The 25,797-nt window shown below is 40.2% G+C and overlaps 1 protein-coding gene across 4 annotated transcripts in view; it reads right to left on the reverse strand.

Moving 5' to 3' along the window:
* Positions 1 to 25,797, reverse strand: part of LOC134879964 (RNA-binding protein Musashi homolog 2-like) — a 141,699-nt gene that overhangs the window by 58,755 nt on the left and 57,147 nt on the right. For all 4 annotated transcript variants that reach the window (XM_063906580.1, XM_063906581.1, XM_063906577.1 and 1 more), the window contains exon 7: positions 7,634 to 7,682. In XM_063906580.1, coding sequence (XP_063762650.1) covers positions 7,634 to 7,682 — 49 coding nt within the window. The remainder of the gene's footprint in view (positions 1 to 7,633; positions 7,683 to 25,797) is intronic.

Consider the following 25,797-nt stretch of genomic DNA (forward strand, 5'->3'; position numbering starts at 1 on the left):
TCCCTTCTGCAACATAGAAGATCAGCTCATTGTAGTTCGCATTGTAGCCTGAGGGCTGCTGAAGGTGTCTCAGTTATCAATTTGCAAAGGTGTATACTATAATCAGATTTGATTTGAGAATGTTGGAATCACTTGTGTCAATGTTTTAGCTTCTTGGTGTTTATTCATTTAAAAAAACTGGGGTTTCCTTGAAATGATCGAGCCGATGCGAGACGCAATACAGTGTTATTTATCATAGTATGGTTTGTACTCACCTTCTACATACATATGACTTCTATGCATCTGTGACCACACTCCTAGACCCCTCCACAATTACAACCTGTGCCAGTACATTGAAACCACACACACACACAGGAGCATATGTTTTGTGCAATGAAAACTCCAGCTATATCCAAAGTTGGTTGCATCCGCAACTGTTTAGAGAGGAATGTTTACTTATTACAGCTTGACACAAAACAAAAAAGGAATACTGTAAGTCAGAAATAAATCCAATCATACATTTTTCGAGAGAATAGAAAGCATAACATGTTGCAACCTGGACAAACGGTGTCAAAAGACAGCCTATTTGCTGATATTATGATGCGATTATGATCGACAGCAAATATTTGCAAACAGCCTGTTGAAGGCATTTACAGTGGGGCAAAAAAGTATTTAGTCAGCCACCAATTGTGCAAGTTCTCCCATTTAAAAAGATGAGAGAGGCCTGTAATTTTTATCATAGGTATACCTCAACTATGAGAGACAGAATGAGGAAAAAAAATCCAGGAAATCACATTGTAGGATTTTTAATGAATTAATTTTCAAATGATTGTGGAAAATAAGTATTTGGTCAATAACAAAAGTTCATCTCAATACTTTGTTATATACCCTTTGTTGGCAATGACAGAGGTCAAACGTTTTCTGTAAGTCTTCACAAGGTTTCCACACACTGTTGCTGGTATTTTGGCCCATTGCTCCATGCAGATCTCCTCTAAAGCAGTGATGTTTTGGGGCTGTCGCTGGGCAACACGGACTTTCAACTCCCTCCAAAGATTTTCTATGGGGTTGAGATCTGGAGACTGGCTAGGCCACTCCAGGACCTTGAAATGCTTCTTACGAAGCCACTCCTTCGTTGCCCTGGCGGTGTGTTTGGGATCATTGTCATGCTGAAAGAACCAGCCACGCTTCATCTTCAGTGCCCTTGCTGATGGAAGGAGGTTTTCACTCAAAATCTCACGATACATGGCCCCATTCATTCTTTCCTTTACACGGATCAGTCGTCCTGGTCCCTTTGCAGAAAAACAGCCCCAAAGCATGATGTTTCCACCCCCATGCTTCACAGTAGGTATGGTGTTCTTTGGATGCAACTCTGCATTCTTCCTCCTCCAAACACGACGAGTTGAGTTTTTACCAAAAAGTTATATTTTGGTTTCATCTGACCATATGACATTCTCCGAATCCTCTTCTGGATCATCCAAATGCCCTCTAGCAAACTTCAGACGGGCCTGGACATGTACTGGCTTAAGCAGGGGGACACGTCTGGAACTGCAGGATTTAAGTCCCTGGCGGCGTAGTGTTTTACTGATGGTAGCCTCTGTGACTTTGGTCCCAGCTCTCTGCAGGTCATTCACTAGGTCCCCCCGTGTGGTTCTGGGATTTTTGCTCACCGTTCTTGTGATCATTTTGACCCCACGGGGTGAGATCTTGGGTGGAGCCCCAGATCGAGGGAGATGAGCAGTGGTCTTGTATGTCTTCCATTTTCTAATAATTGCTCCCACAGTTGATTTCTTCACACCAAGCTGCTTACCTATTGCAGATTCAGTTTTCCCAGCCTGGTGCAGGTCTACAATTTTGTCTCTGGTCTCCTTTGACAGCTCTTTGGTCTTGGCCATAGTGGAGTTTGGAGTATGACTGTTTGAGGTTGTGGACAGGTGTCTTTTATACTGATAACGAGTTCAAAAAGGTGCCATTAATACAGGTAACGAGTGGAGGACAGAGGAGCCTCTTAAAGAAGAAGTTACAGGTCTGTGAGAGCCAGAAATTTTGCTTGTTTGTAGGTGACCAAATACTTATTTTACCGAGGAATTTACCAATTAATTCATTAAAAATCCTACAATGTGATTTTCTGGATTTTTTTTTCTCATTCTGTCTCTCATAGTTGAGGTATACCTATGATGAAAATTACAGGCCTCTCTCATCTTTTTAAATGGGAGAACTTGCACAATTGGTGGCTGACTAAATACTTTTTTGCCCCACTGTATGGTGTTGCAGTTTTCACATGTAAATTGACAGAAAAAAAGTAGGAATATAAACGAAAAGGGTTTAAGATAGTCCCTTACCTCCATTCAGCGGACCGATTACTGCCTAATTAGGGTGTAGTGACAGATTTTTGCTTTTGGAATGTTCAAGGAATGATCTGTAACATTTTCTTAATCAGGGTATACAGGACTTTTGTATTGTTTTTTGTACTGTATAGTTGCCTGATGACTTTTGATTTTGTTACAAACGATTTATAATAATTGTTGAAATTAGAAAATACTGTGGTTGTGCACAAGACTGCTATTACCAAAACAGCGGTTCAAAAGTAAAGAAGTGCTCTAGATTCCTCAATTAAATTCATTTTGTCTCCAGAGGTTCATATAGTAAAGATAGGAAAGATAGAAAAGAAGACAGGCGATCATGACATTGAGGGAACCATAACCACCCTCATTTAGCCTTAAAGTGCAGGTATTCTGGCCTGATGAGAGATGAGTGGGATGGTGGTAGCATCAAAAAATATCTTGAAGTTGGCACCCGACTGGGCCAAGTTCTGAAGTAGGAAGTAGCTTAATAATTCATGTGCCAATCACAGATAGTGGTGAAATCATTACTGGCTACAGATAATGGTAGCGGGACAAGGTCAAAATCAGCTGGTTATTACCACAGCTTTATTATTTATAAGAGTTATTTCCGTATCAAGTTTCCTTCCCCGAGATGCAGCTGCTCCCCCAGACCTCCCACACAGCCGAGGGGGGAAACGATCAGCACAGTCACGCTGGGAGTCGACCAGAGAGCAGGCCAGACAGAAGGCCATCCGCTCCTCAGATCACCTTTGTGCTAATGGTGGAATGTGTTTTTCCTGCAAACTAATCCCTCCAATATGCAGGCTGCATATTTGTCAGCATACATTTTAATCAAATTGAGCGCTTGCGGAACACAGCTCACTGAATTTGACAGAATCCTTTGCAGATGTGCCAACACGATCATTGCCTTTGTGGAATATTTTGGATAAACTGGTGTGGGATTGACGTAACAAAAACAATTCATGGGGAGTGTGACGAAGAGTAGAAAGTTGTGAAGCAAAGTGTCAACTTCAAAAAGTGTCTAGAACGCGGTATATTAACACTAACACTAACTCTCATATAACACCTTACTGTATAGCATAAACATTGTGAAACATTAACCAGGCATACAAGTGACATGTTATTCACTATACGTTAAGATACAACCTGTTTGCTGTCATTGTAGCATTTTGAACAGTGACTGCTGGTGAATTCCAATCAGTATCAGTTGTAAGCAATACATACTCACTTCTCATATTACTGCTTGTTCCAACACACGTTAATAATCATAACCAGCGTTCTGTCGTTTGTATTGTCGCGAGGAGATTGCTTTGTCCTTGCGCTGTGACAAGTGATTTGAACGTGTAGAATTGTATATATCATTCTAAGGCTTAATTTGAACAGTTTTATATTATATTTTAAATGTAGCACAAAGCAACATAATCTCATTCTCAAAGTAACATTCTCAGTTGACTAAATGCTTGAACTGAGGACTAATGGTCGACTAGGTAAACTTTGGTTGATGGTAACCCTGCTTCACATTATGTCGTACGTATATCCCGATAGTATAGCCTGGAACCAGCTGAAGGTACGTGGGTGCTGAAGGGCTGGAAATCAACAATATTCTCACTGCACTCATGGTTTTCAAAATAAAGTATGATAAGTATGAGTAAGACCGTGTTTAGTTATCAAAGCACAAGTCAAAACAAATTGCAAAGAACGTTAGAACAGCTATATACACACACACAGATCATTTCACCTTGGGATATAAAGGGAATTAGCGAACGTTGGTGAGCAGGGTGATCAAACACCCAAATCACCTGCTTAGCCACATATACCTGATCAACGCTGGCCTAGTTTGTCTCCTAGTTCACGTCAAACCCTGCCTTTCCCTTCCATTCCCTTTCTTACCTCACCCACATCTGTTCCTCCTTTCATCAATGCCTCCCTACATCCCTTCGCCTCTTTACCCATGCCTGTCTACAACCCTACATCCCTCCCAACCTTCATGCCTTTCGTCCTATATGTATCCCTTTAACCATTCATCCCTCCATCTTTACACTCATCCTCCTCAACGTCCCTCCATCTTCCCTTCCTATCTCCCCTTTTATTTTTTATTTAAACTGGTGCATATTTTTTGTCTTATTCTAGGGTACCGTCAGGGGGTTGTTGACATCTTTCATATTTCTTCAACTTGCATTCATCAGTATCTAACATCCAATATCTCCTGTACTCAAATATTTAACCAAGATGGTGATAGTAACTGACAATGATGTTGAAGTTAAAACACATGTATTTGATTTATGCACACATCCTTTAAAGTTAGATGTACTGTAGATACTGCTTTCCTGACAGCCTTTCTATTTTTTCAAATGCTTCTGTACACTATTTGCACATGCTCTTCTAAGGAACTGAATTGCAAACTCAAAAATGGCTCCTACAGAGTACAGGATGATCAATCCCTCCCGATCCCCCACTGTCATTCACTCAATCATCCTTCACATATATATGCACTTATGCAGAGGGCATCCCAAAGGTATTGGAGCTGAAAGAACCAACCTAATATATGCTGTACACTGTGGACTTCAAAGCAGTTATGCGCTGCCCGCATATAAATCACAACACTGTCAATTGATACACCGGACAGCATCAGTCAACTGGTTCCAACTGAGGCAACATTTTAATAGTTTAAATATTTCTGAATTCATGGTTGTTTGAAGTTACTATTCCTAGTTAATTATTCAACGAAACAACTTTTTTGGCCGCACTGCAAAGAGAGTTTATGTTTGCTGCAGTGTCGAAGCAACAGTAACCAACAAAAAAAAGGATGTTGAAGGAATCTTTTTCCGATTTGGTCTCCTTCAGATGCCACTGCTGACTTTTACCTCAGGTTGGTCCACTACCAACCTGTGTGAACCAATCAAATGTGTCAGGTGATATGGACTTCTGTGTGATTGCCTAATTTTGGTGTCAATGTGTGTCTGCATGCGGGTGTGTCACACTGTTGTCTTAGAACTGAGGGGTCCCTCTCTACAGTGAACTCTAATCACCCCCCTGCTGTAAGATAGGCTTTGTTCCTGCAATCAATGAACACATGTGAATACAAACAAACATACATGCAGTCCTCCAGTGTAGGAATAATTTAACCGTATTAAAAAAATTAACTCAAGGCACACAGTCTGTCCATTTGAGTTCAATGTTTTGTTTGTTATATAAAAACAATTATCATGTTTTTTTTAAATATATAGAGTATTGAATTTACAAAACGACAAAGCCTTCTCGTCTTTATATGGTTCCAAATCTATTCTTCAGAAAAGTTCTTCCACTTGACTGGGGTTAGGCATCTTGTTCCATTTTACAAGCCAAACTACAATCCATGTAAAGACTGTGTGAGCAAGTGAGATCACAGGTTGAATCATAAGTAACCAATCACAACTGATCTTGAGAAATGCATTAATACTTGTGTAATATAACCAACGTTATCGTGAACCGAGATGTGTAAGACTCCCTCTAAGGTATTTAGGTGACGTAGCCTTAACAGTAAAATAGTCTGTAGAGAGGAGGATGGAGAACAAACACGGCACAGTCAAGGTTTTTTTTGGACTATTTTGGTTGCACAACTTGCACAATTAACTGATGGCAAGTACGTAAGCTATGTGACCAAAACACAACCGTAGATGTTGTCCTCTTGCTTGTGTTTCTAGGAATAATTACATTTTTGCAAGATAAAAGAACTTCAGGTCTCAACCTTAATTTTAGTTGCAAGTGTTTAAGGGAGAAGGGAACGTCCTGTGTCCCATTATTATTAGCCATGTGCTTCTGTTAATTGGAGGGAGAGAGTGTATTTGCAGAGTAATTGGGTGGGTGTTTTCTGCCAGACGAACGGGCGTGGGATATTTTTTGGGACTATTTTGGATAGGAATAATTGCCATTCCTGGCCAGGAACAGTCAACTGTCGGCCACAGAACAGCATCACTTATCAATAATGGGTGTAAACAAAACGACTAGTTAGTGAAACCAAAGTGCTATGTTTAAAAAAGGACAGATATTTTTGTATGATAAATGATTTGAAGAATAATACAAGATGCAAAGACGTGTCAACAATGAACTCTTTCTGGAATAACAACAAGCATAGTGTGGAAGAAATATGTGTCCATTCGCTTGTTTGTGCTTTTCCAAATAAAGAGTAATGATACTATCCTAGGCCAATCCAAGATAACATAGCTTTATTTAAATGTAAAATAAATGAAATATATATTATTAGTATTATTATTATTATTATTATTATTATTATTATATTGTACTGTACTTAAGTATGCTCTTTTTTCAAATCTTTAGGATTGTGATATTTCAAGTAAATGTCACTGTGCTATCACTATCAGAAAGAGGCTTCACCAAATTAATGGATATAAGACCCAGTCTGAAATTATTAAGTTCATGAGGAAAACTTATTTAGACTGACTGTGCCTTTTTTTCTATTCTTGATCATTTCATATTATATTGTGTTTATTTTCCAAAACCGCCCACCTCTTCTAAGCTTGTGTTGGTCTGGAGTGGCTGACTTGTTCCTATATCCGTCTCCTCCTCTCTGCTGTGTCTTTGTAAAGTCCTCTGTTTTCGGGCAGAGGGCTGCACTGCTGAAGCCACCGATAAGGCCTTCAGATAAGGAGGGGGTGCAGATAACCATCCTGCCTCCTCTGTCGCTCTGCAGCATCAGCTATCTGAACCCTTATCGGACCACACAGGCCTCCCTCCTTCAATCTCCATCCTTCTATTCAAACTGTGGGGCACCTTTTTCTTTTTCTGCCCCCTCCCTCCCTGACCCTCTTATTCTTTTCTCACCCCATGTCGCTCTCTTCCATCATGCAATCACCAGAATGCCAGTGTAGATCCATATCGACGTATCGGAAGGGCAACATGGCCGAAGGGGGAAATGAGGCTAATTAAATTGATAGTGGAAATAAATGTTCTTCTATGTGGTGCGTTTAGCTGTCAGGCCGGATTGCCATGTGCTGTTGATTGGACATGTCCGTGGGTATATGTGTGTATCAGTCAGCTGTGTGGAGAATCACAACGATAAGGGAACAGATTTAGTATGGATTGCTGGGCAGAGTGAAAGCCATCTGTAACGGACAACAATGGCTCTGACCTTGAGGGAAGTAGGAAATACACTTACTGATGTAGCTGTTACTGCAGTGACCAGAGTATATATATATATATATATATATGGAACAGGAAAAAGCTCAATGGTGGAGGATATTGATCTAGAACTGGAAGAAGAAGTATTTCTCTACACAGAAATGGATGAACAGTAGCAGTGGATCTGAACTTACCTCTATGTCGGTTGGTGGTTTTGTCAAACATCAGCATGGCATCCTCTACCTGAAAGAAGACAAAAATAATTGTTCAACTTGTGTGCACACATCCAAACAGAAACACTGCATCTACTGTAGAGGCAGCTTGTGAAGTTTCGCCACACCACTGTTTATGTCATGCTCAACCAAACTGAACACTGCCATTCCCAATGCTACCAAATCTGCCATGGAAAATGTGATTGATTGCAGGGTATGATTACTATCTGTAAACACCTGCAATGAAAAGAGTCTGTCCTGAACTTGCCTACGATTTAATAAAAAGAACATCCCTGTCAAACCTGGCAGCTTTGACATACAGCCACAGCTGGAGTTTCAGATGTGTGATATAAACTGAAAAAAGGAACTGTCAGTCCATTCCGCTGAATTACACATTCTTATTTTCTATTCAGATTAGACATTTTACTTGAGAAATAAATGACAGATTGAAGTGGGCACAGAACGGAAAACTGCCCACTTAACCACCTTTGATGTAAAAAATAATGTAAAAACATTCACTTTGGATCCAGTACTTTTTACAATGGTAAACTGCCCACTAATTTAACAGATATAAATAACAGTTTCCTGATTGAAGCCCCAGCCCACCAACATTTAAATGGAGAGACGGGGGAATGAGGAAATCACGGCAATATTGTAGTTGAAAACAGACAAGTTTTTTGAAATTGGTCACCACTAGTACAGACAATACCAGAACGCAATTCACACTTTCTCTTTTTCTAATTATTTATTATATTATTTTCTCACTGTATCACCAATTTCACATTCCAATTTTTATTTTTTTCTTCTACTGTAACGTGTTCAAAAAGCTCTTTATTTCCCCTCATACTGCCATTTTCACCCTCTGTCTGAAACCAGAGCCCAGTCTGCTCTGACTGGTTAGCTGGCCGACTCGGTTGTGATTCGACAGCCACTTAGAGATGTCTCGCCCCATACACTGTGTTGGAGCGCTAGCCAATAGAAGCGTGATCATAGTGATCTCACTATGTTATGCAAGTTATAAAAAAACTACACTGAAGGCGTTTCAGGCAGTGGGGGGTGGGGGTATTATGCAGTGATGGAACTTTGATATTTTATGTTTTGCAGACCATTTACATTCACAAAAACCTGTATAGCTCACTCCAGGAAAGTAACAACCAAAAAAATCGCCTTGTGTTTAGGTAATACAAAGTAAATTCCCAATATGCTAGTCCAAAAAGTGTCCCAAAGACACATAAACAAATTAATGCAAGGTAAAACAAGTATACTGTGGGATATAGTTTGTGGCAGCAACATATGAGTGGTGCTTCTGAAGGCATGACAGCGCTGCTATGTGCCGGTTGTAGCCAGGGAAATGCTTCCTGTGACTGATGCCAAATCTTTCTCTGCTGAACAAAAGGCTTTATTACTCAGAGCCTGAATTCAAACGGTGGGAGTGTGATGAGAGACGTGAGGCCACAGACGATGTGCTGTTGCATCTCTCAGACGGCGGAGAGTAAATTAAAAGGAAGACACGGAGCGACACAGGGTGAGGGATGACTTGTTGACAGGAGAGAGACGTTGCTTCTCTCAGCGTCTGTTATTGGAAAGATGTTTTATCTCTTTTGATAACCAAACTGCTCAAATTTCATGGATGGCCTGTCTCAAGAGGGAGAGGCCGTCAGTGTTTGCACTCATCATGATGCTGTTTACTCTAACAGGAGGCAGAAAGTTCCTGTGACTGTGCAATCCTTTACATGGACTGCTGATGAACTGTAAAAAAAATCAGGTCCTACATCTTTTTCTCAACACGTTTCCTTAACCTTAGTGGACATGTCATGAGGTTAAGGAAAGATGTAAGGGAGAATTCATCAGGACTAAAGAAAAGACAACATCTGTGCTAAGCAAATCCGACCGATGTGCATCTGCTGTGGGAAAACTACAATTTTGCATAGATCGACAACTAAAAGCTCATCTATATAATTCTACCCGTGCATTTGTATCTTACTGTTTCATGCACTGCTTTATAAACATGGACAATTATTCTAGTACTAAGGCTTTAAAATAAAACAAGGAAAGAGAAACTGTAAACAGACTTGAACAGTTACAGAAAACCTTGATCAGTGCGGCCGTAAAGTTGTCACTGGTGCGCCGTGGAACAGAGTTTTTTTTTTCCTTAGAAGAAGAAATACGATAATGTTATCGTCAATAAAATAATTTCAATTAATAACGGGAGTCGAGTCATTAGTTTGTTCTGGCTGTGTATTATTGCTCTTCCTTTTTGTAAAGCATGGTCCAGTGTATCCTATGCTAAAGGAGATAACATGGGAGCATGGAAGCTCCTTTACTATAATCTAGAGAGTATGAACAGCTCTTATCATGGCTTCCACTTCTGTATTTCCGGGTCACTTCACTTCCTTAGGACCCTTTCTAAGAAAAAATAAATGTTATGACCAAATCCCTGGAAAAAAGAAGCCTGATTTCCTTTGGTAACCATGTGCTAGCTGCCACTAGCAGGGGTTATTAGCCAATATCAGGTAAATATGAAATGAAGAGATAAGAGCCCAGCCGATAACGAGAAGCTGACTGAGCCTTTGAGAAACCGCCTATCTAAACTTCCCATGCCTTATCCCAATCCTCTGAAGTGCTGCACACAAACTTTTTTAAAATGCCACCTTTATTTCAACTAAGACGGCTACTGTGATAAGAGTTATTTTTTCCAAAGGTCCTGGGTATCACCTACTGAAAAGAAAATAGTCCCTTTTCAGTCGCCACCTGATGGTTTGGTTGTCAAACCATTACTCCACACACTCACTCACAGAGACTGTTGCTGATTTTAAAAAAAAGTACATACAAACTGTGTCACACGTTAACGGGATGTATACTAGATTGCCGTAAAACATCCACAGGGAGAATTTTACTAATGTTAAAGCAATTACTGACATGACATGAGCGAAAACAGCCTGCTATAATACCCCACTTTCAACCACATTTGGAGCAAAAATAATAAGTATTCAAATATTAAGAAAAAATATGATTTATCCTGTATTTGTGTAGCTTTTGAAACGCGCAGCTATAATGACATCTCAAAAATGATCCATAACTGGATGAATTTGTATGGTGGATGATCAAAGTGTACACATCCTATTTCCTTTCAACAGTCACAACTGCCATCTTTTAACCAATATTTTTTAAATCCAGAAGTATTACTGAACTTTACCACACCTTCCTCATGGAGCTGTCAGATCAAATATTTTGTCATGGTCATTTGGGACATTTTGGAAAAATATTGATAAGAAATTCTGTAGTTCTGATATAAGGACTTGCTGACTGATTTGGACAGGTGACAGTGGGAATCTTTGCACACTGCAAAGTTTCTTATAAACTGGTTACCAGTTGTGTTACTGGTTACAATACCTCATTGGACTACTTATTTATACTGTCAGCATTTCTGCTATGTCTTGTGTGAATGTTTTATTGACTGGGCAAAGAGAAAAGAGGTCATTTTCCACTATTGCGAACACGAAACATCGACTATATTCCCAGATATACTGCATTTGATTCTGAAGTGGTGCAGTGATGATGTATTTTTGTCGGCCAACCCAGAAGTGAGCTCCCTTGACTGAAATCAATGAGATTTTTCAATTGGATTTTGGGATATCGCAAAAAATAAGATCTTTGGCAAACACACATTTGCAAGAAAATCACCAGCAGTAAAAAGCGCAGATTGGACTTCAATTAAACTACGGAATGGTGGCATAATTCACGTTACCATTGCCAAGCTAATGGCGGCTTATGTTTGGTGTGATTACTTTCAGTGGTGTGGTTTAGTCATTTGTTAGCTACCACCGCTCAAATAAATGTTGCGTTTGAAAAGAGGGAACCAGCAGGGGTTACATTTCGGACTTTTCTTTGTGCATCACTCTTTAAATCTGTAACTGAGTGTAATCAATCTTCACATTTCATGGAGGACTGGTAGCACCTGACTCCCTGTGCAGCTGCCAACCCCATGGGACCTGCTGCAGAAAACAGGCTATTCTCCAGGGAAGCAAGTTCTATCCCAGCTGTCAGTCACCATTATGGCTGTGATGAAGAGCGCAACAGCAGGTGCAGAGGAGAGGCTCCACATCATCGCTTACACACATCAGAAACCTGAATCAGCCTCAAGGGAATCCTGGCTCTTTACAGGAATTAAATGCCAAGTGTAGATAATGTAATATAGAAACGGAATAATTTAACTAATTTTAGTCTATATTCTCTAAAGTCTTGTTGACCCAGCCTCAAGCAAACTCATAAACAGAGGAGACATCTTTGAAATCCATCTTATCGGTCCAGTGCCTTTCTGGAGCCAGCCTCTCTGTACAAGACATAACTTCCTATGAAGTTTGGGGGTGTTTGGTAGTGGGTTAGGAGTGGAGAGAATCAGCAAATTTAGTATTTAGTTTACTGAATAAACTTTCAGTGTCTGACAGTAGTGTTGTAGTCAAGACCACCTTAACCGAGACCAAGTCATGACCAAGACCGGGGTGTACCAAGACCATGACTATAAGAAGTCGACACCAAGTCAAAACCAAGACCAAGGCAGGGTGAGACCGAATCAAGACCAAGACCAAGGCAGGGTGAGACCGAATCAAGACCAAGACCAAGGCAGGGTGAGACCGAATCAAGACCAAGACCAAGGCAGGGTGGACCGAATCAAGACCAAGACCAAGGCAGGGTGGGACCGAATCAAGACCAAGACCAAGGCACGGTGAGACCAAATCAAGAACGAAACCGGACTAGTGTGAATCCAGCACTACATAATACACTTACAATAAAATGGAGAAGATACCATAGTCAATTTGATCTGAAAGATCCAGCTCCTGTCAATCAAACGCAGACTGACAAGTCCCTTCAGCAGACTTAGACGAAAAGGAAAGTTTGCATTCTGCATATAGGTACTCCTATTTCAAAGGCAGATGGTTTGTGGAGTGTCTAACTACCTGTAGGTCTCAGACAGAACAGTTAATAGGACACCAACATGTGAGGACAGGAAAGCAAAAATATTTGAATTTGATCAAGTAACCAGTGGTGTCATTTCATCGGATCAGAATTAGCTATAAAAGTAATGCATTGGGGGAGAAACTTTTATCCTCTTTTCATGTGATGGTATTACACATAGATTTTTTTTTAGCAGCAGTTATGTTGCATAACTTCAATTTCATGATGAACCAATAATTTGAGCGATTTACTTTTTAGTTTGATTAAATTTAAAGGGTTTCTCATGGATATCTGCTGTTATATATATCGTATTCCCAGTGGATACATTATCAGTTTACCCCACCTCCACAGGTTTAGGTCAGTGGTGATATTAACTGATTAACTTGGTATACTCTTCCGAAAAGGGACTTATGGTCTATAAAACCCTTTTCGGAAGAGTATACCAAGGTAATATCAGTAATTAATGCTTAAGAAAGAGCCAATAATATGAATTAGAGAATTAGGCTGAAGGGGCCAAGCAAGAAACAGAAGGGGAGGAATAGAAATGGAATGTCTGTAAAAGAACAGGAGAGGGAGAAGGGGCTCAGGTGCTCCTCACAAACATCCATTATAGAGCAGAGATGACACAACAGCCAGGGACAGCTGATTTTCTAAATTAACCTCTGTCTGTCTGTGTGTGGCTGTATGAATAATACAAAGTCAAACCCATGAGATGCATAGGATATGTATTAATAATGATTTCTTTCTCAGCTTGAATAAACTCCCTTATCTGATATGCATGAGAAAAATAATTTTAGAGATTAACATTGACAGGCAATAAGGTAAACCCAGGGAGAACCTGCCAATGCTGAAGATTCTGTTTAATGTCTCTAGCTGTATAACGCTCATAAAACCAGGACTACCATTCGGTCTGTACAGATTAAAATCAAAAGCTTTGGGGAATTGACAGACATAGACCAACATATATTCAGAGTAGACCAACATATGATGTGCTTTCACAAAGTGCAGGCTCATTCCATCAGTATACAACCCAATTATATTGCCAGGGTTTAATGGTTTGGGTAAAAAAGGTGCTATAACACCCTCAAAAAACAGCTCCTTCTCCAACAGACTGCTCCAGCTCCGCTGTCACAAGGACAGGTACAGGAGAACATTCCTGCCCACTGCAATAACACTGTACGATAATTCCCCACTGGCTTGCCGACAAGTCACTGCTCCATAGCCTCTCTTGTGAACTGGACATAACATGCACACCTTGACATTTGTTTATTTGTATATTTCTCATTTTTATTCACTTTTATTTTTATTTTTAATTCTAATTATTTGTTATGCTTCTTCTCTTTGTATTTCACTGCTGCAATGAAAACATTTCCCAGTTTGGGATAAATAAAGTATTTCTGATTCTGATTATGAAAAAGGTAGTGCAAGGAAGAGAACCTGTCTAATATATAAAAGCTGTGCCAAGTAATACCAATAAATGTACGACCTCAACTTGTCAAGGGGATACAAAGTGATCAGCACTGATTTCACAGCTAGTTGCTTTTAACAAGTTAATGTCATTTTACAAAATGAAACCATGGGTTTGTTTCATGTGGCACTACTAGCCTCCTCTCCAGTGCCTGGCTTTAATGCATATAAGCAATCCTTGCCAGATTGCTGTTATATTACATCAATCTTCAGGCAGCGCTGGTCAGGACTAGACTTTATAAACCAAGGATCCAAAGCCAGCTTACAAGCCCATGGTATAGATGGACCTGTAAGACCTCTACCTCCTAAGGTAACCAAAGAATGTGCTCACAGAAGTGTATCGCAGAAGACAGATCTACTGAGAGTAAACTGTAGCATCAGATGGACATTCTGCAAATGATGGTTAGCCCTTCAACTCATTTCAATCTTAGTGTCAGCTGAAACTGCGTCTTTTTGGACAGGCATCTTGTATTTGCTGTCAGTAATGAGTGGTGGGTCTTCAAACCTGAAATGACTTAGCATTTTATTACTTCTGGTTCCCTCATTTCAAAGTCGACGTTTTATTTGACGCGTTTATGTTGAAATAAGATCTTTGGTTAACAGAGGTTTTCCCATTTTGCTCTACAACATAAAATGCATCAGTAAATGCCCCACTCATGAATGTCCGAAGCTTTTATGCATCACAAAAATGGTGACTGCTAACAAGTGACTAAACAAACTAGTAGACGAGCCAAGTCCGCCTTTAGCTTAGCGGTGTGAAGAATCGAAGCATGCAAGCATGAGGTATACTGTTTTTAGCCTAACGATAGCTTTTACTTCTGGTGATTGCATTAATGCTTCAAAAATCACAAAGTGGCGTTTACATGTGGAAATGATCATGCTAGCTAAGTGTGGTACAGAAAGTATCACAAACATGTGTTGCCACAGATCTTATTTTCTGCAATATTGCAAATTCCAATGTAAAAATACCATTGCTTTTTGTCTAAGCAGCCCTTCTGATGCTAACCTCAGGGTTGACCTGTAAAAATACAGCCTCACTGCAGAACTCTATATAGTCTATACACTGGCTGAAGCTTTCACCATCTATTTGAGGCAGAATGACCACGATGCATTATTACAGCAGAGCATCACCATTTCCTTCCATCCAGCAGCACTTTCCCTTCCACATCTCTCCTCTTGCATTGCCCCATCTAGCCATTCCATCGCTGTGATGCCCCCCCACCCCGCAACCCCCTACATCATTTCATCTCATTCTCCAGCATCCTATCTCACCGCCTCTTTCTCTCCCTGACAGTCCCGTATACCGTCATGTGCTCCCCTCTCTGGACTGAGCCAGATAAGCAGGTAATTCATCATTGCAGTGAAGGGTACACACATGTACTCACACCCACACACACCGGGCAGCTCTTATCAGTGCTTCACAAGGATTGCCGGGTCTCTGTCTGAAAGTGACCCGCAGCCTCTGAGCGCCAAATTACCATGACAACATTCAAATTATCCCCAGCGAATGACAAGAGACAAATTAATATATTTCCCATCATCCCTGCGTGCCCAAAGCCCTCTATTTGTGCTTCTATTATTTGGAGGGGAGAAAGAATGGTTTAACCAAACCCAGGGTGTGTAGGGAAGGCCTTTATAAATGCAAATTACCCCCGGCTGCCTTTCTCTGCTGAGAACAATGTAGAAAAATAGCAGGTTGGCCTGTTAAAAGTGATACCACTTCCACTTCATTTCTCCCTTTCTGCCGCCTCTTCTTTATTTACAATGCACAGAAAACCCGGCAACTGCAAATTCAATTCAAGCAGCACAATAAAACACAATCACGACCAAATGTGGCATATTTCAGCTGACAGACTCATAAAAGTGTCGCCGGCGTAATTGAGTCAAGAATGAAGAGGAAATGATGATGAAGATGGCGATGATGATTATGGCTAGGAAGCGCTGTCAAAGGGAGTGATTGTGTAGGAGAAAGAGAGGGAACTGTTATTCCTCCGCTTGCCTTTCAGAACCACATAAAGCCTCAGCAGACACAAGATGTTCAACGATTTAAAATTACAAGTTAGAGCTGTTTTACAGAAAACTGAGATATCAATCCTGCATCTGCAAGCCTGTGAGGAGGCAGCGTCATGAAGCAGAAAAACAATTAAAATGGCTCAGCGTAGTTCTCTCAGTCGCACACAGCTTTGATACACTGGAGGATACTCAAATTGGATTTTTGATGCTGATAATGCACACTACAGGCATACAGCAGCATGACACCATAAAGACAATTTAAAATATGGCAAGAAATTAAAAAAATGTTTGCCAAAAAGCTTTGAGCATGGTTCTATTTTAGTGGGTGAGTGGATAAGTGGAGCTGTGAACTTTAGTTGCACAGCAGGAAACAACAAAGGCTGATCTGCAGGGGGGTGATAAACTGTAGGCACTCTGTCAGTCACACAGCATATACACATTCAGTGTGTCAAACATATACCTGACAAGCTGACAATAACTGAGCACATAGCCTGGCCTAAAACAAATGTACGTGCAAAAATGAACAATTTGTGTCTTACTCAGTTATCTATTAAAATGTATTGACTTGAACTGTATTACCTTAACAATATTAACCCTGACACATACATGTACAAGGTATCAGAATGAACTTGTGCTGTCCATTTAATTACAAATTGAATCAGGATTTTTATTTTATTTTACCATGATTTCTAACATATTGGCATGAAGTCCAACAATTGCAAACGTTTCTCCATTTTTTTTACTACAATTATATCAATATGAAATAACAAGGCACATGAACATCGAGGTGCATTACTTCACTTTAAAAACTGAGGGGAAAAAAATGATCATTCAGGAATTAAAGTGTCTAGAAATTAGAAAAAAATCTTGGGCTTTTTTACTTTTGCATAATTTAATAAGAGTTTTGTTTAATAACATTTTATTTAGAAAGCCAATAAAAACTAGGGACATTTTGTAAAAAGCGACATTTGTGTATAAAATATTTTTGCTCAAATTATCAATTCCAAATTATGATTTTTAGTTTTCGAATTGGAGGCCGAATTTTATATGATCAAATGTTAAGTCCGGAATGTTTTGCCCATTACAAGTTAACCAATACTGGAAAGCATCCCAGAATTTTGAATTACTTTGCAAGAAAATAAAAGATATTCAAATTTTTCAATCTCCAAATTAATTTCTGACACTATCTGTTCTGTTCTCTTCAATGGTGACAGTGTCCGCTATTTCTCCCTCCTGTGCAACTTCAAGAAACTGGTGCATGGTTCGATAAAATGCCTTTTCTCCATTTTCACGACAACTAAAGGGAATGAAGGCAGAAGTTGAGCCTTCACTGCACTAATCTGACAGCTAGTGACTTACAAAACCAACCACGTTTACATATATTATTTAAGGTGTTATAAAGTATGACATTTTTGTTGCAAAGAAACTAATCGACCGTGTTAACACAAGGACAGCTGAAACCTAATCCAAACACTGAATCTGTTCTTGGTTAGAGAAAATAACCAGCAGATGAATCCATGATGAGAATAGTTAATAATTCAAAATAAGCATTAGTAACAACAATCAGATGATGTTACACCAAGGTAGTGATGGTGGTTACTGAAGTCCAGTGGTCCTCAGCAGCTTGTGCCATCCCCCCGCATTCTCTGCCTTTTCACTGCTGTGTGATTTTCCGTACACAGGAAATGACATGAGCAACAAAGGGTCAAACTTGGTAATGTGATTAATTTGTTTATAAATGTCAGATTTGTCTCAATGTTACCCTTTAACGTATGATTGATGAATACTGCATATTGAAGCATACACACACATTTCTCTAAGAGACACCATAAAGTTGTACATGGACTAACAGTTTCATAAAATAAATGCTCAATGTTTCTTTGACCACTATATGCTGACAAAGTATCACGGTTTTTGTTTGACAGACTAGCATAGCCCCCTTGCATTTTACTTAATTTTTGGGCTGCTTTATATTTGTTTGACGGGAGTTTTGCACTCCCTGTGCATGAATGAGCTTCACCACTCACTTCAGTCTTAGTGGTTGAGCAACATTCTTCTTCTGCCAGCTGATGGGCACTGCTTTGTTATTGGTAATGGATGGGTATATTGTAAATTGTGTACGTTCTTTATCTTTAATCCTTTTTTATGCATGCTTCTTGAGATATATTAAGCTGTCTTTGCTGTAACAATTGTAGATTTCCCCTCTGTGGGACGAATGAAGGTATTCTGATTGTACTTTCTTGGGGTTGCCGCTTGATACAGTATAAACTCTGACCTCATTGGAAAAAATGGACAAAAGATGATGGCGCTCAGAAAATACCCCAGCGTTGAGATCACTTAGTGCCCCTCTCTAATGTAATCACTGTTAAACTTTGCCTATTGACCAACACTGAATTCAGGCAAACCAGCTGCTTTCCAGCAAACCAGAAACCCCCTCCTTTTCCTGTCAGCTGTTTATTAATCACATCCATTAACAAAGCAGACAGCTGCCTATGAAATGTTAACGGGACACTCTCCCTGATCGCTGGAACACTGCCAAAAGTCATTTAATGTGAGCCACTTCTCAGCTGGGGTAGATTTACAATCAAGTTATCAGGTTGGGAACAGACGTGTTCACAGAGACCACGGCTGATGTAAATACACAAGGATATACAGCTGCTCAGAGACATCGCTAAGAATACATGTTATACTTGTACAGGCGGCAGAGCAGGGAGGCTGCCAGGTACCTGGCGGCAGCGAGCAGTTTCAGGGTTTGGTGCCTTGCTCAAGGGCACCTCGGCAGTGGCTCAGGAGGACAACTGGCACAGCATTTTTCTGGTCCAATCGGGTGGTGAAACAGCACCCAGTCCAAGTCCTTACAGACTGCCACCCTGAAAATAAAGGGCCCGGGGTGAATCGAACCGGCGACCTTTCAGTCCATAGGCAGAGCTCCTAACCCAGTGGTTCTTAACCTGGGTTCGATCGAACCCCAGGGGTTGGGTGAGTCAGTCTCAGGGGTTCGGCGGAGGTCAAGACACACACCTGACTCATATGATTCGTGATGACACGCCCCGCTTGGCCATCACTGGCTGCAGGTGATCACGCTACATCGCTTGGCCTATCTGTGCTGCATGGAATTTGGTGCGCTCAGTAGTCGACTTGTGACTGTCGTGATGGTACGTCGTGTGATTTCTTTCTTAATATTTGAATCCCTTCATACTAACTATATCGAGCAAAAAAAGAAAGTGGTTGGACGAATATGTACAATATGGATTCACATGTATAACGGAACGTGATGAGAGTTAGCGTCCTAACTGCATGATTTGTAATGCCAAGTTGAGCAATTCTAGTCTAGCACCGGCAAAACTAAGGGAGCACTTCCTTAAGCAGCATGGAGATGGGGAATACAAGAACACAATGCTTGCTGAATTCAAAGTGAAGAGAGCCAGATTCGATGAAAAGGCTACTCTGCCTGTTCTCGGCTTTGTACCCATCCACAAACCGATCCTCACAGCATCGTATGAAGTTCCTTACCTGATCGCAAAGCAGGGCAAACCACACACCATTGGTGAAACACTTATAAAACCAGTTGTGTTGAAGATGGCGAATATCATGCTGGGAAAAGCGGCTGAAGTTAAGTTATCCCAAATTCCTCTGTCAAATGACACCATCAGCGACAGAATAGAGGACATGAGCAAAGACATCTTGGCTCAAGTATTTTCAGATCTGATTTCAAGCCCGGCAAAATTCAGCCTCCAAGGTGACGAGACCACAGACGTTTCCAATCTAGGCCAGCTTGCTGTATTCGTGCGCGATGTGAAAGACGACGTGATACAGGAAGATTTTTTATTTTGTAAGCCTCTTACAACAACAACTAAGGCAGCCAATGTGAAGAAACTTGTGGATGTCTTCTTCAGAGACAACAATCTTTCATGGGATATGGTTTCTGCAGTTGGTTCGGACGGAGCTCCAGTCATGCTGGGAAGAAAGTCTGGTATTGGTGCGCTAGTGAAAGCCAATGCACCACACCTCATTGTTACGCATTGTATTCTGCACAGGCATGCATTGGCAACAAAAACCTTGCCTCCAAAACTGGCAGAAGTATTACAAATTGTAGTGGAATGCGTGAACTAACCAACATTGTCATGCAGATTGCTTCAAAAATTCTGAGTTCATTCTCATTTTAGCGTACATGGCTGATATCTTCGCAGCTCTCAATCGTCTCAATCAGCAGATGCAGGGCGATGGAGTCAACATCATCGAAGCGGAAGAACACCTGAAGGCTTTTCAAAAAAAGCTACCGTTATGGAAACGACGAACAGAGAACGATAACTTTGCAAACTTTCCCCTGCTGGACGACTGCGTAAGTAAGATCGAAGATGTGTCTGGAATCTGAGACATTTCTGTACCCACGGAACTAAAGCAAGCAATTGCCACGCACTTGGATGAGCTTGCAAAGTCCCTCGACGGATAATTCCCTACAAGAGAGTCATATCCAGCATGGAGGAGACAGCCGTTCACATTTGGTGTTGAGACAGCAGATGTCAATGATGAATACCTCGACGAAATCATTGAAATTAAGCAGAGCCAGGTTCAACAGCAACATGAGAGTGGCACTTGCCAAAGTCAAGCTGCGCATTTCTGAACTGGTCTCTCAAAGGCAACAGCAGACGTCACACTGATTTGAAGTAAGTATTCATTATTATGTTTTTGTTTTTGTGTGAAAATCATGTTTTGCTGGTTTTGTTCTTTGAACACAGTGATGTTGATGCACGGTTCATTTTGTGCACCAGTAAAACATATACCTATGTCTTGAATTTGAAAAAAATCCTATTTTATTTTTCCATTAAAGAAGGGTTCGGTGAACGCGCATATGAAACTTGTGGGGTTCCGTACCTCCAACAAGGTTAAGAACCACTGTCCTAACCATTTCACCACCACGGACCGAGGAGTTCACACTTTAGTAAAAAAGTGATTTTTGAGAAGTGATTCAAACCCTAGATATTAGATTAACACAACACCGAAGCAAGCACACAAAGAGGGTGAGCCAACATGTTTGTGTTGTTTCTGCACTGACAGAGAGTTTTACTAAAGGAAACATTTGCACAGTCCAGTAAAGAAAGCCCCTGGCAATCACTCTTGTTCATCGATCAGACTCAAAATCAATACTCAGTAACCTCCAAAGTTTAATGACAAAGTCTGTGAAAATATGCAATCTGTCACTTTTGAATGAATTGTACTAATGGAAAAAAAACAATAATGTTTGCTTTTTATTGTGTATTTTTACCCTGAGTTATGTGTGTTTCAGACCCGCACATACAGTATTATGATTGAGACTTCCTCTGTGTCTAATGACACGCTCTCAGATGCATAATACTTCATCAGGGACTCTATCAGCTGTCATATTTATTAGCCTTCATTACGTGCTTCGTGACTCACCTTCAGAGGTGCAAAGGAACTACGTATGTTTAAAATAATACTTGTAAAGTATATCTTCTCTTCTTCATCATGACACCACTCGGTTTTCCTATAGATCCATGTTTCTTCCTTTTTCAATGTTATTACTGTTGCTATTGTTGAATCGAGAACTGAGCGTAACCACTGAACATGCTAGATCAGCTGTCCCTAACCTTTCTTTCGCCATGGACCGGTTTCATGCAAGACATTATTTTCACAGACCAGCCTTCAAAGTACGCTGAGACAAATCAACAGTTGCAGTAACCATTAGGGGTCTTTCACATCACCGTTTTTGCATGCTCAAATCAACTGTTGTCCATGTAGACGCCACTAACAGCTGTGTCCTTAATTAAAAATAGTTTAACTTTTAAGCAGCAACGCGCAATGCTTGTGACAAACAACCAATCACAGCCGGAATATATCCTGTCTTCCTTAATTTTTGAAGTAACGTTACTGAGACGAGCATCTTGACCTATGATACGCACAGACAGATGTATCCTGTCATTTTTCAAAATAAAACTTATTTGAGACTGATAATCATTAGAATATTTTGTTATTCAATCTTTCTGTGTGGCCCAGTACCAAATGACCCGCAGACCAGTACCGGGCCGTGGACAGGTGGTTGGGGACCACTGTGCTAGATCACAATAACAACTGGAACCTAAAAGTGTAATAAGCAGGCTGGGTTGTTGCAGTCTCATTCTGTCTCAACAGCCAGACTAAATGGAAAAAGTAATACGCTTCAGAAAGTTTTATATCATCCAAATGTCAGATGCCCTGCTCTAATTCTGATTTTAATATGCACTTCTACTCTGGATTAGTTGTCTGACTGACCAACACTTTGGCAGTCTGCCTCACTTGTAAAACTGACAAGGGCACCGGTGTCAAAGCAATAAACAAAACCTTTGGCTCACATGTCTATAATTTGCCTCCCATTGCAGCTAATTATCAATTTAATGATAAGAGGTGGGTCGTACAGACTAATGAAACCCTGAGAGGTGAGTAAATGAAATGACACAGGTCACATTTTAACCCTGCTGTCTGCTGCCGCGGCTTGAGGCTAATTGGTTGACAGCTTCACGTTGCTGTGGTAGTAATTCAAATGATATTCAGAGAATTTGTCAAGCAGACATAAACATTTTTCTGAAATATAATGTGGGCTTAAGTGGCTATTACAAGTTGTATGGCAAAATAATGATGCTCCAGCTGAGTGTCTTGTAGATATTTTTCAGAAAAAAGTAACTGATATACCAATCAAGTTGCTGGATGGGTTTCTTTTGAGGACTATGCTGCATGCAACCAACGCTGAGACCCATGGCAGAGGCAGGAATCGTGGCTAGCAACGAGCTATAACAGCTATGAACAGCGAGTGCACCGGTGTGGTAGTGTGTGTTGTCTCTAGATCCTAATTGGAAAGTGAGTGCAAATGCAAAAGCTCAGTATTTATTCAATGTTACTGGTGGGGGAGCAGACAACCAGAGAGAAAGAGAGGCTAATTCCCCATCACTTATATGCACCCTTACTACCCAAAGCTATATTTAAGTATTACTGTTCTGCAGCTTTGACTGACTCTATTTTAGTTTTTTCATTTAGTGATATAGCCATTACAGGTGCATACACGAGTAGGGAGTAATTGTAAGTAAAGACAAACAACACATGACAAAATACACAGGGGGACGAGAAAAAAAAGTAAAACAGTAAAATAAATAATACAACTTTTTTTCAGATGGGTGTGTGTGAGTGTGTTTGAGAGATTGACAGATGAAATAATAATAATAATAATTTAGAAAGTATAATAATCAAATCATATAAGATGAGTAGCAATCCAATAACAATTTATTCTAAATAAACATGTAAAAAAAAAAATCTGTAGATTAAAAAAATATTTAATGATACAAATAATAATAATAACAATTTAAACCCCTGGATTTTTCCTAGCTTTGACTGACAATGCAATCAAATAATTATATATCTCTGTGTAATAAACAGGAACATTTGCAGCGAGCCTGTGCTTACAGCAAAAGGAACACTGATGGGTGAATCATTACATTAAATTTAATTTAACTGGTGCTTTTATCCAAGGGACAAATAATAAGTGCAATAACCAACAAAGATACAAACTCAAAAGCAAGAAAGCTGCAGGAATATTAGCTTCAAATAAGCTAAACCATTGTAAGTGATTCAAAACCAGAGTACTCTCTCGGTGTTCCTTTTGCTATAATGACCAAAAACAGCCACATTAAACTCATCTGTGCATTAGCCAGATGGTTGTTGTTGAATGAATAGTGCTGTGAAGATAGTTTCCTTCAGGGGAAACACTCCTAAGCTCTAAAGCAGCTACTTCAAAGCTTTAAATGTCAGCTGCAGGTATTTATATTTAGCAGCCCAGGCAACATGTACAGGTTAGTGGTGAGAGACCTACATCTGACAGCTTTGCCCAAGAGAGGAGACGGAGGTGGCAAGCTAACGCTCTCAGCAGTCAATTACAAGCAGCGGGGATATTTGTTCGAAGGTAGTGTTGAGGTGATGGTTGCTTCTCAACAGATGAGCAGCAACTTTCTGCTGCTCTGAATCAGTAGAGAAAACCAGGTCAGAGCGAGCCCGATGGTAATTCTGTTGTAACCCCATGACTCAACTGTTGTGTAACATCTAGGTGAATTGAACTGAAGGTTAGCAGAACAAACAGCATTACATGTCTTTAATCACAAAGATACAATGGCTGTTACTATCCAACTAAGGCTGATGATCCACAATCACAGCAAACTGCAATGAGAATATAATGCAATGAAATCACCTGTAGATGTTTGGAATGAAAATAATCTTTCAATTAGTTTCCCTTTATAAACCAAGTTTGAGGTGATTAGGAAAAGAGTTTCTCCAATGATCCTAATAATCTACATATGTTAAGCAGATGGGAACCCTGGATTGTTGGTAGATCCACACAAATCATTTTCCATTCCTCTTCAGGAGAAACTCATATTCAGTTTTTAGACATCTTAGCAAGTTGGGTGCCACAGTTATAGGAAAACAGAACATGCAAATCAATTATGCGTTAACCCTGCTCGATGAAGAACACCAGCTGGTTCTGAAAGCAGAGATCTGTCTGTTACATCAGCAACATGGACAACCCCATGGATTTATCAGCTTGAGTAACTAGCACGTTTACTTGTTTTTCAGAGCCATGGTAAGGGCAATATATTCACATGCACAACCCACGGTCAGATAAAGGATTGACTAGCATATTGAACTGAACAACCCCTCTGGCCCTGCACTCTCTGTGTGAGTAGGAGATGGAGAGAGCAATGGAAGGTTGACATGGGGCCGACCTTCTGGTCATTTTGCTATCAAGGGAGATAGTATCCCACATCAAATCCTCAACTGGCAGCCAGAGAAAGACAGACACAGCTTAACACGAACGCACCAACACGTTCTACAATATGTCAACCAAACAGGAGCAGGAGCTCTGTTAAGATCAAGATTCAAAGAAAACCAAGTAGTCTGTTAGCAGGTCACAATTTGGACATGTCTCATTTCTAGTCAAAAGTTTCCAGTTAAAAAACATTGTGGAACTGAGAGAGGGAAAGACTTGGCAGTCACTAGAAAAAAACAGAGCGACAAACACAAAGCCATGCATGCAATTTGTGATTTTCCAGGTTGTCCTGAAATGCAAAAAAAAAGCAAGTTATCATCTGCAAACAAGTTCACATGGACACACAGGCATTATACAAATTGTCTGTGAATGAGGGTTGTACTAGCCTGCAGGTGAAATACTATACAATTATTTGTTTGGAGCAGAGTACTAATGTCCTTACAGAAGGTAATGAAAAAATGTGTCTGCAGAACACACATTCACATCATCCTTCAAGCTAAAGCCCACTTTGCTTCGTAAAAGACACTCGTGGGAGCAGCTCTTTGCCAAAACAGGTTGGGGAAACTGTGATTTTTCATGAATAAGTAGAGGTGGATATTTTTCTTAAATTACAGACTAACCATGGCTCATTATTAGCAAAAAAAGGACGTCCTTGAGCAGAAAGTGAGAGAAAGGGGGATTGGGTGGCTTGATTTCTGGCCTCACTCTGTTCAAGCACACTGTGATCAAATTAAGAGTGTATTAATGACTTATATTTTGTACAAAACTTGTGTGTCAGTGGTGAATACAATAGGTTCTTGGTGCGAGTACTAACCCTTACCCTAAAGAGTAAGGAGATTTATTTGAGAATGTACCAAAATATGTTTATTTTGTACAAGGTAAAGCATTCAAAAGAGTATACTTT

The sequence above is a fragment of the Eleginops maclovinus genome, chromosome 18 (genome assembly GCF_036324505.1).
Source record: "Eleginops maclovinus isolate JMC-PN-2008 ecotype Puerto Natales chromosome 18, JC_Emac_rtc_rv5, whole genome shotgun sequence".
Taxonomy (NCBI): domain Eukaryota; kingdom Metazoa; phylum Chordata; class Actinopteri; order Perciformes; family Eleginopidae; genus Eleginops; species Eleginops maclovinus.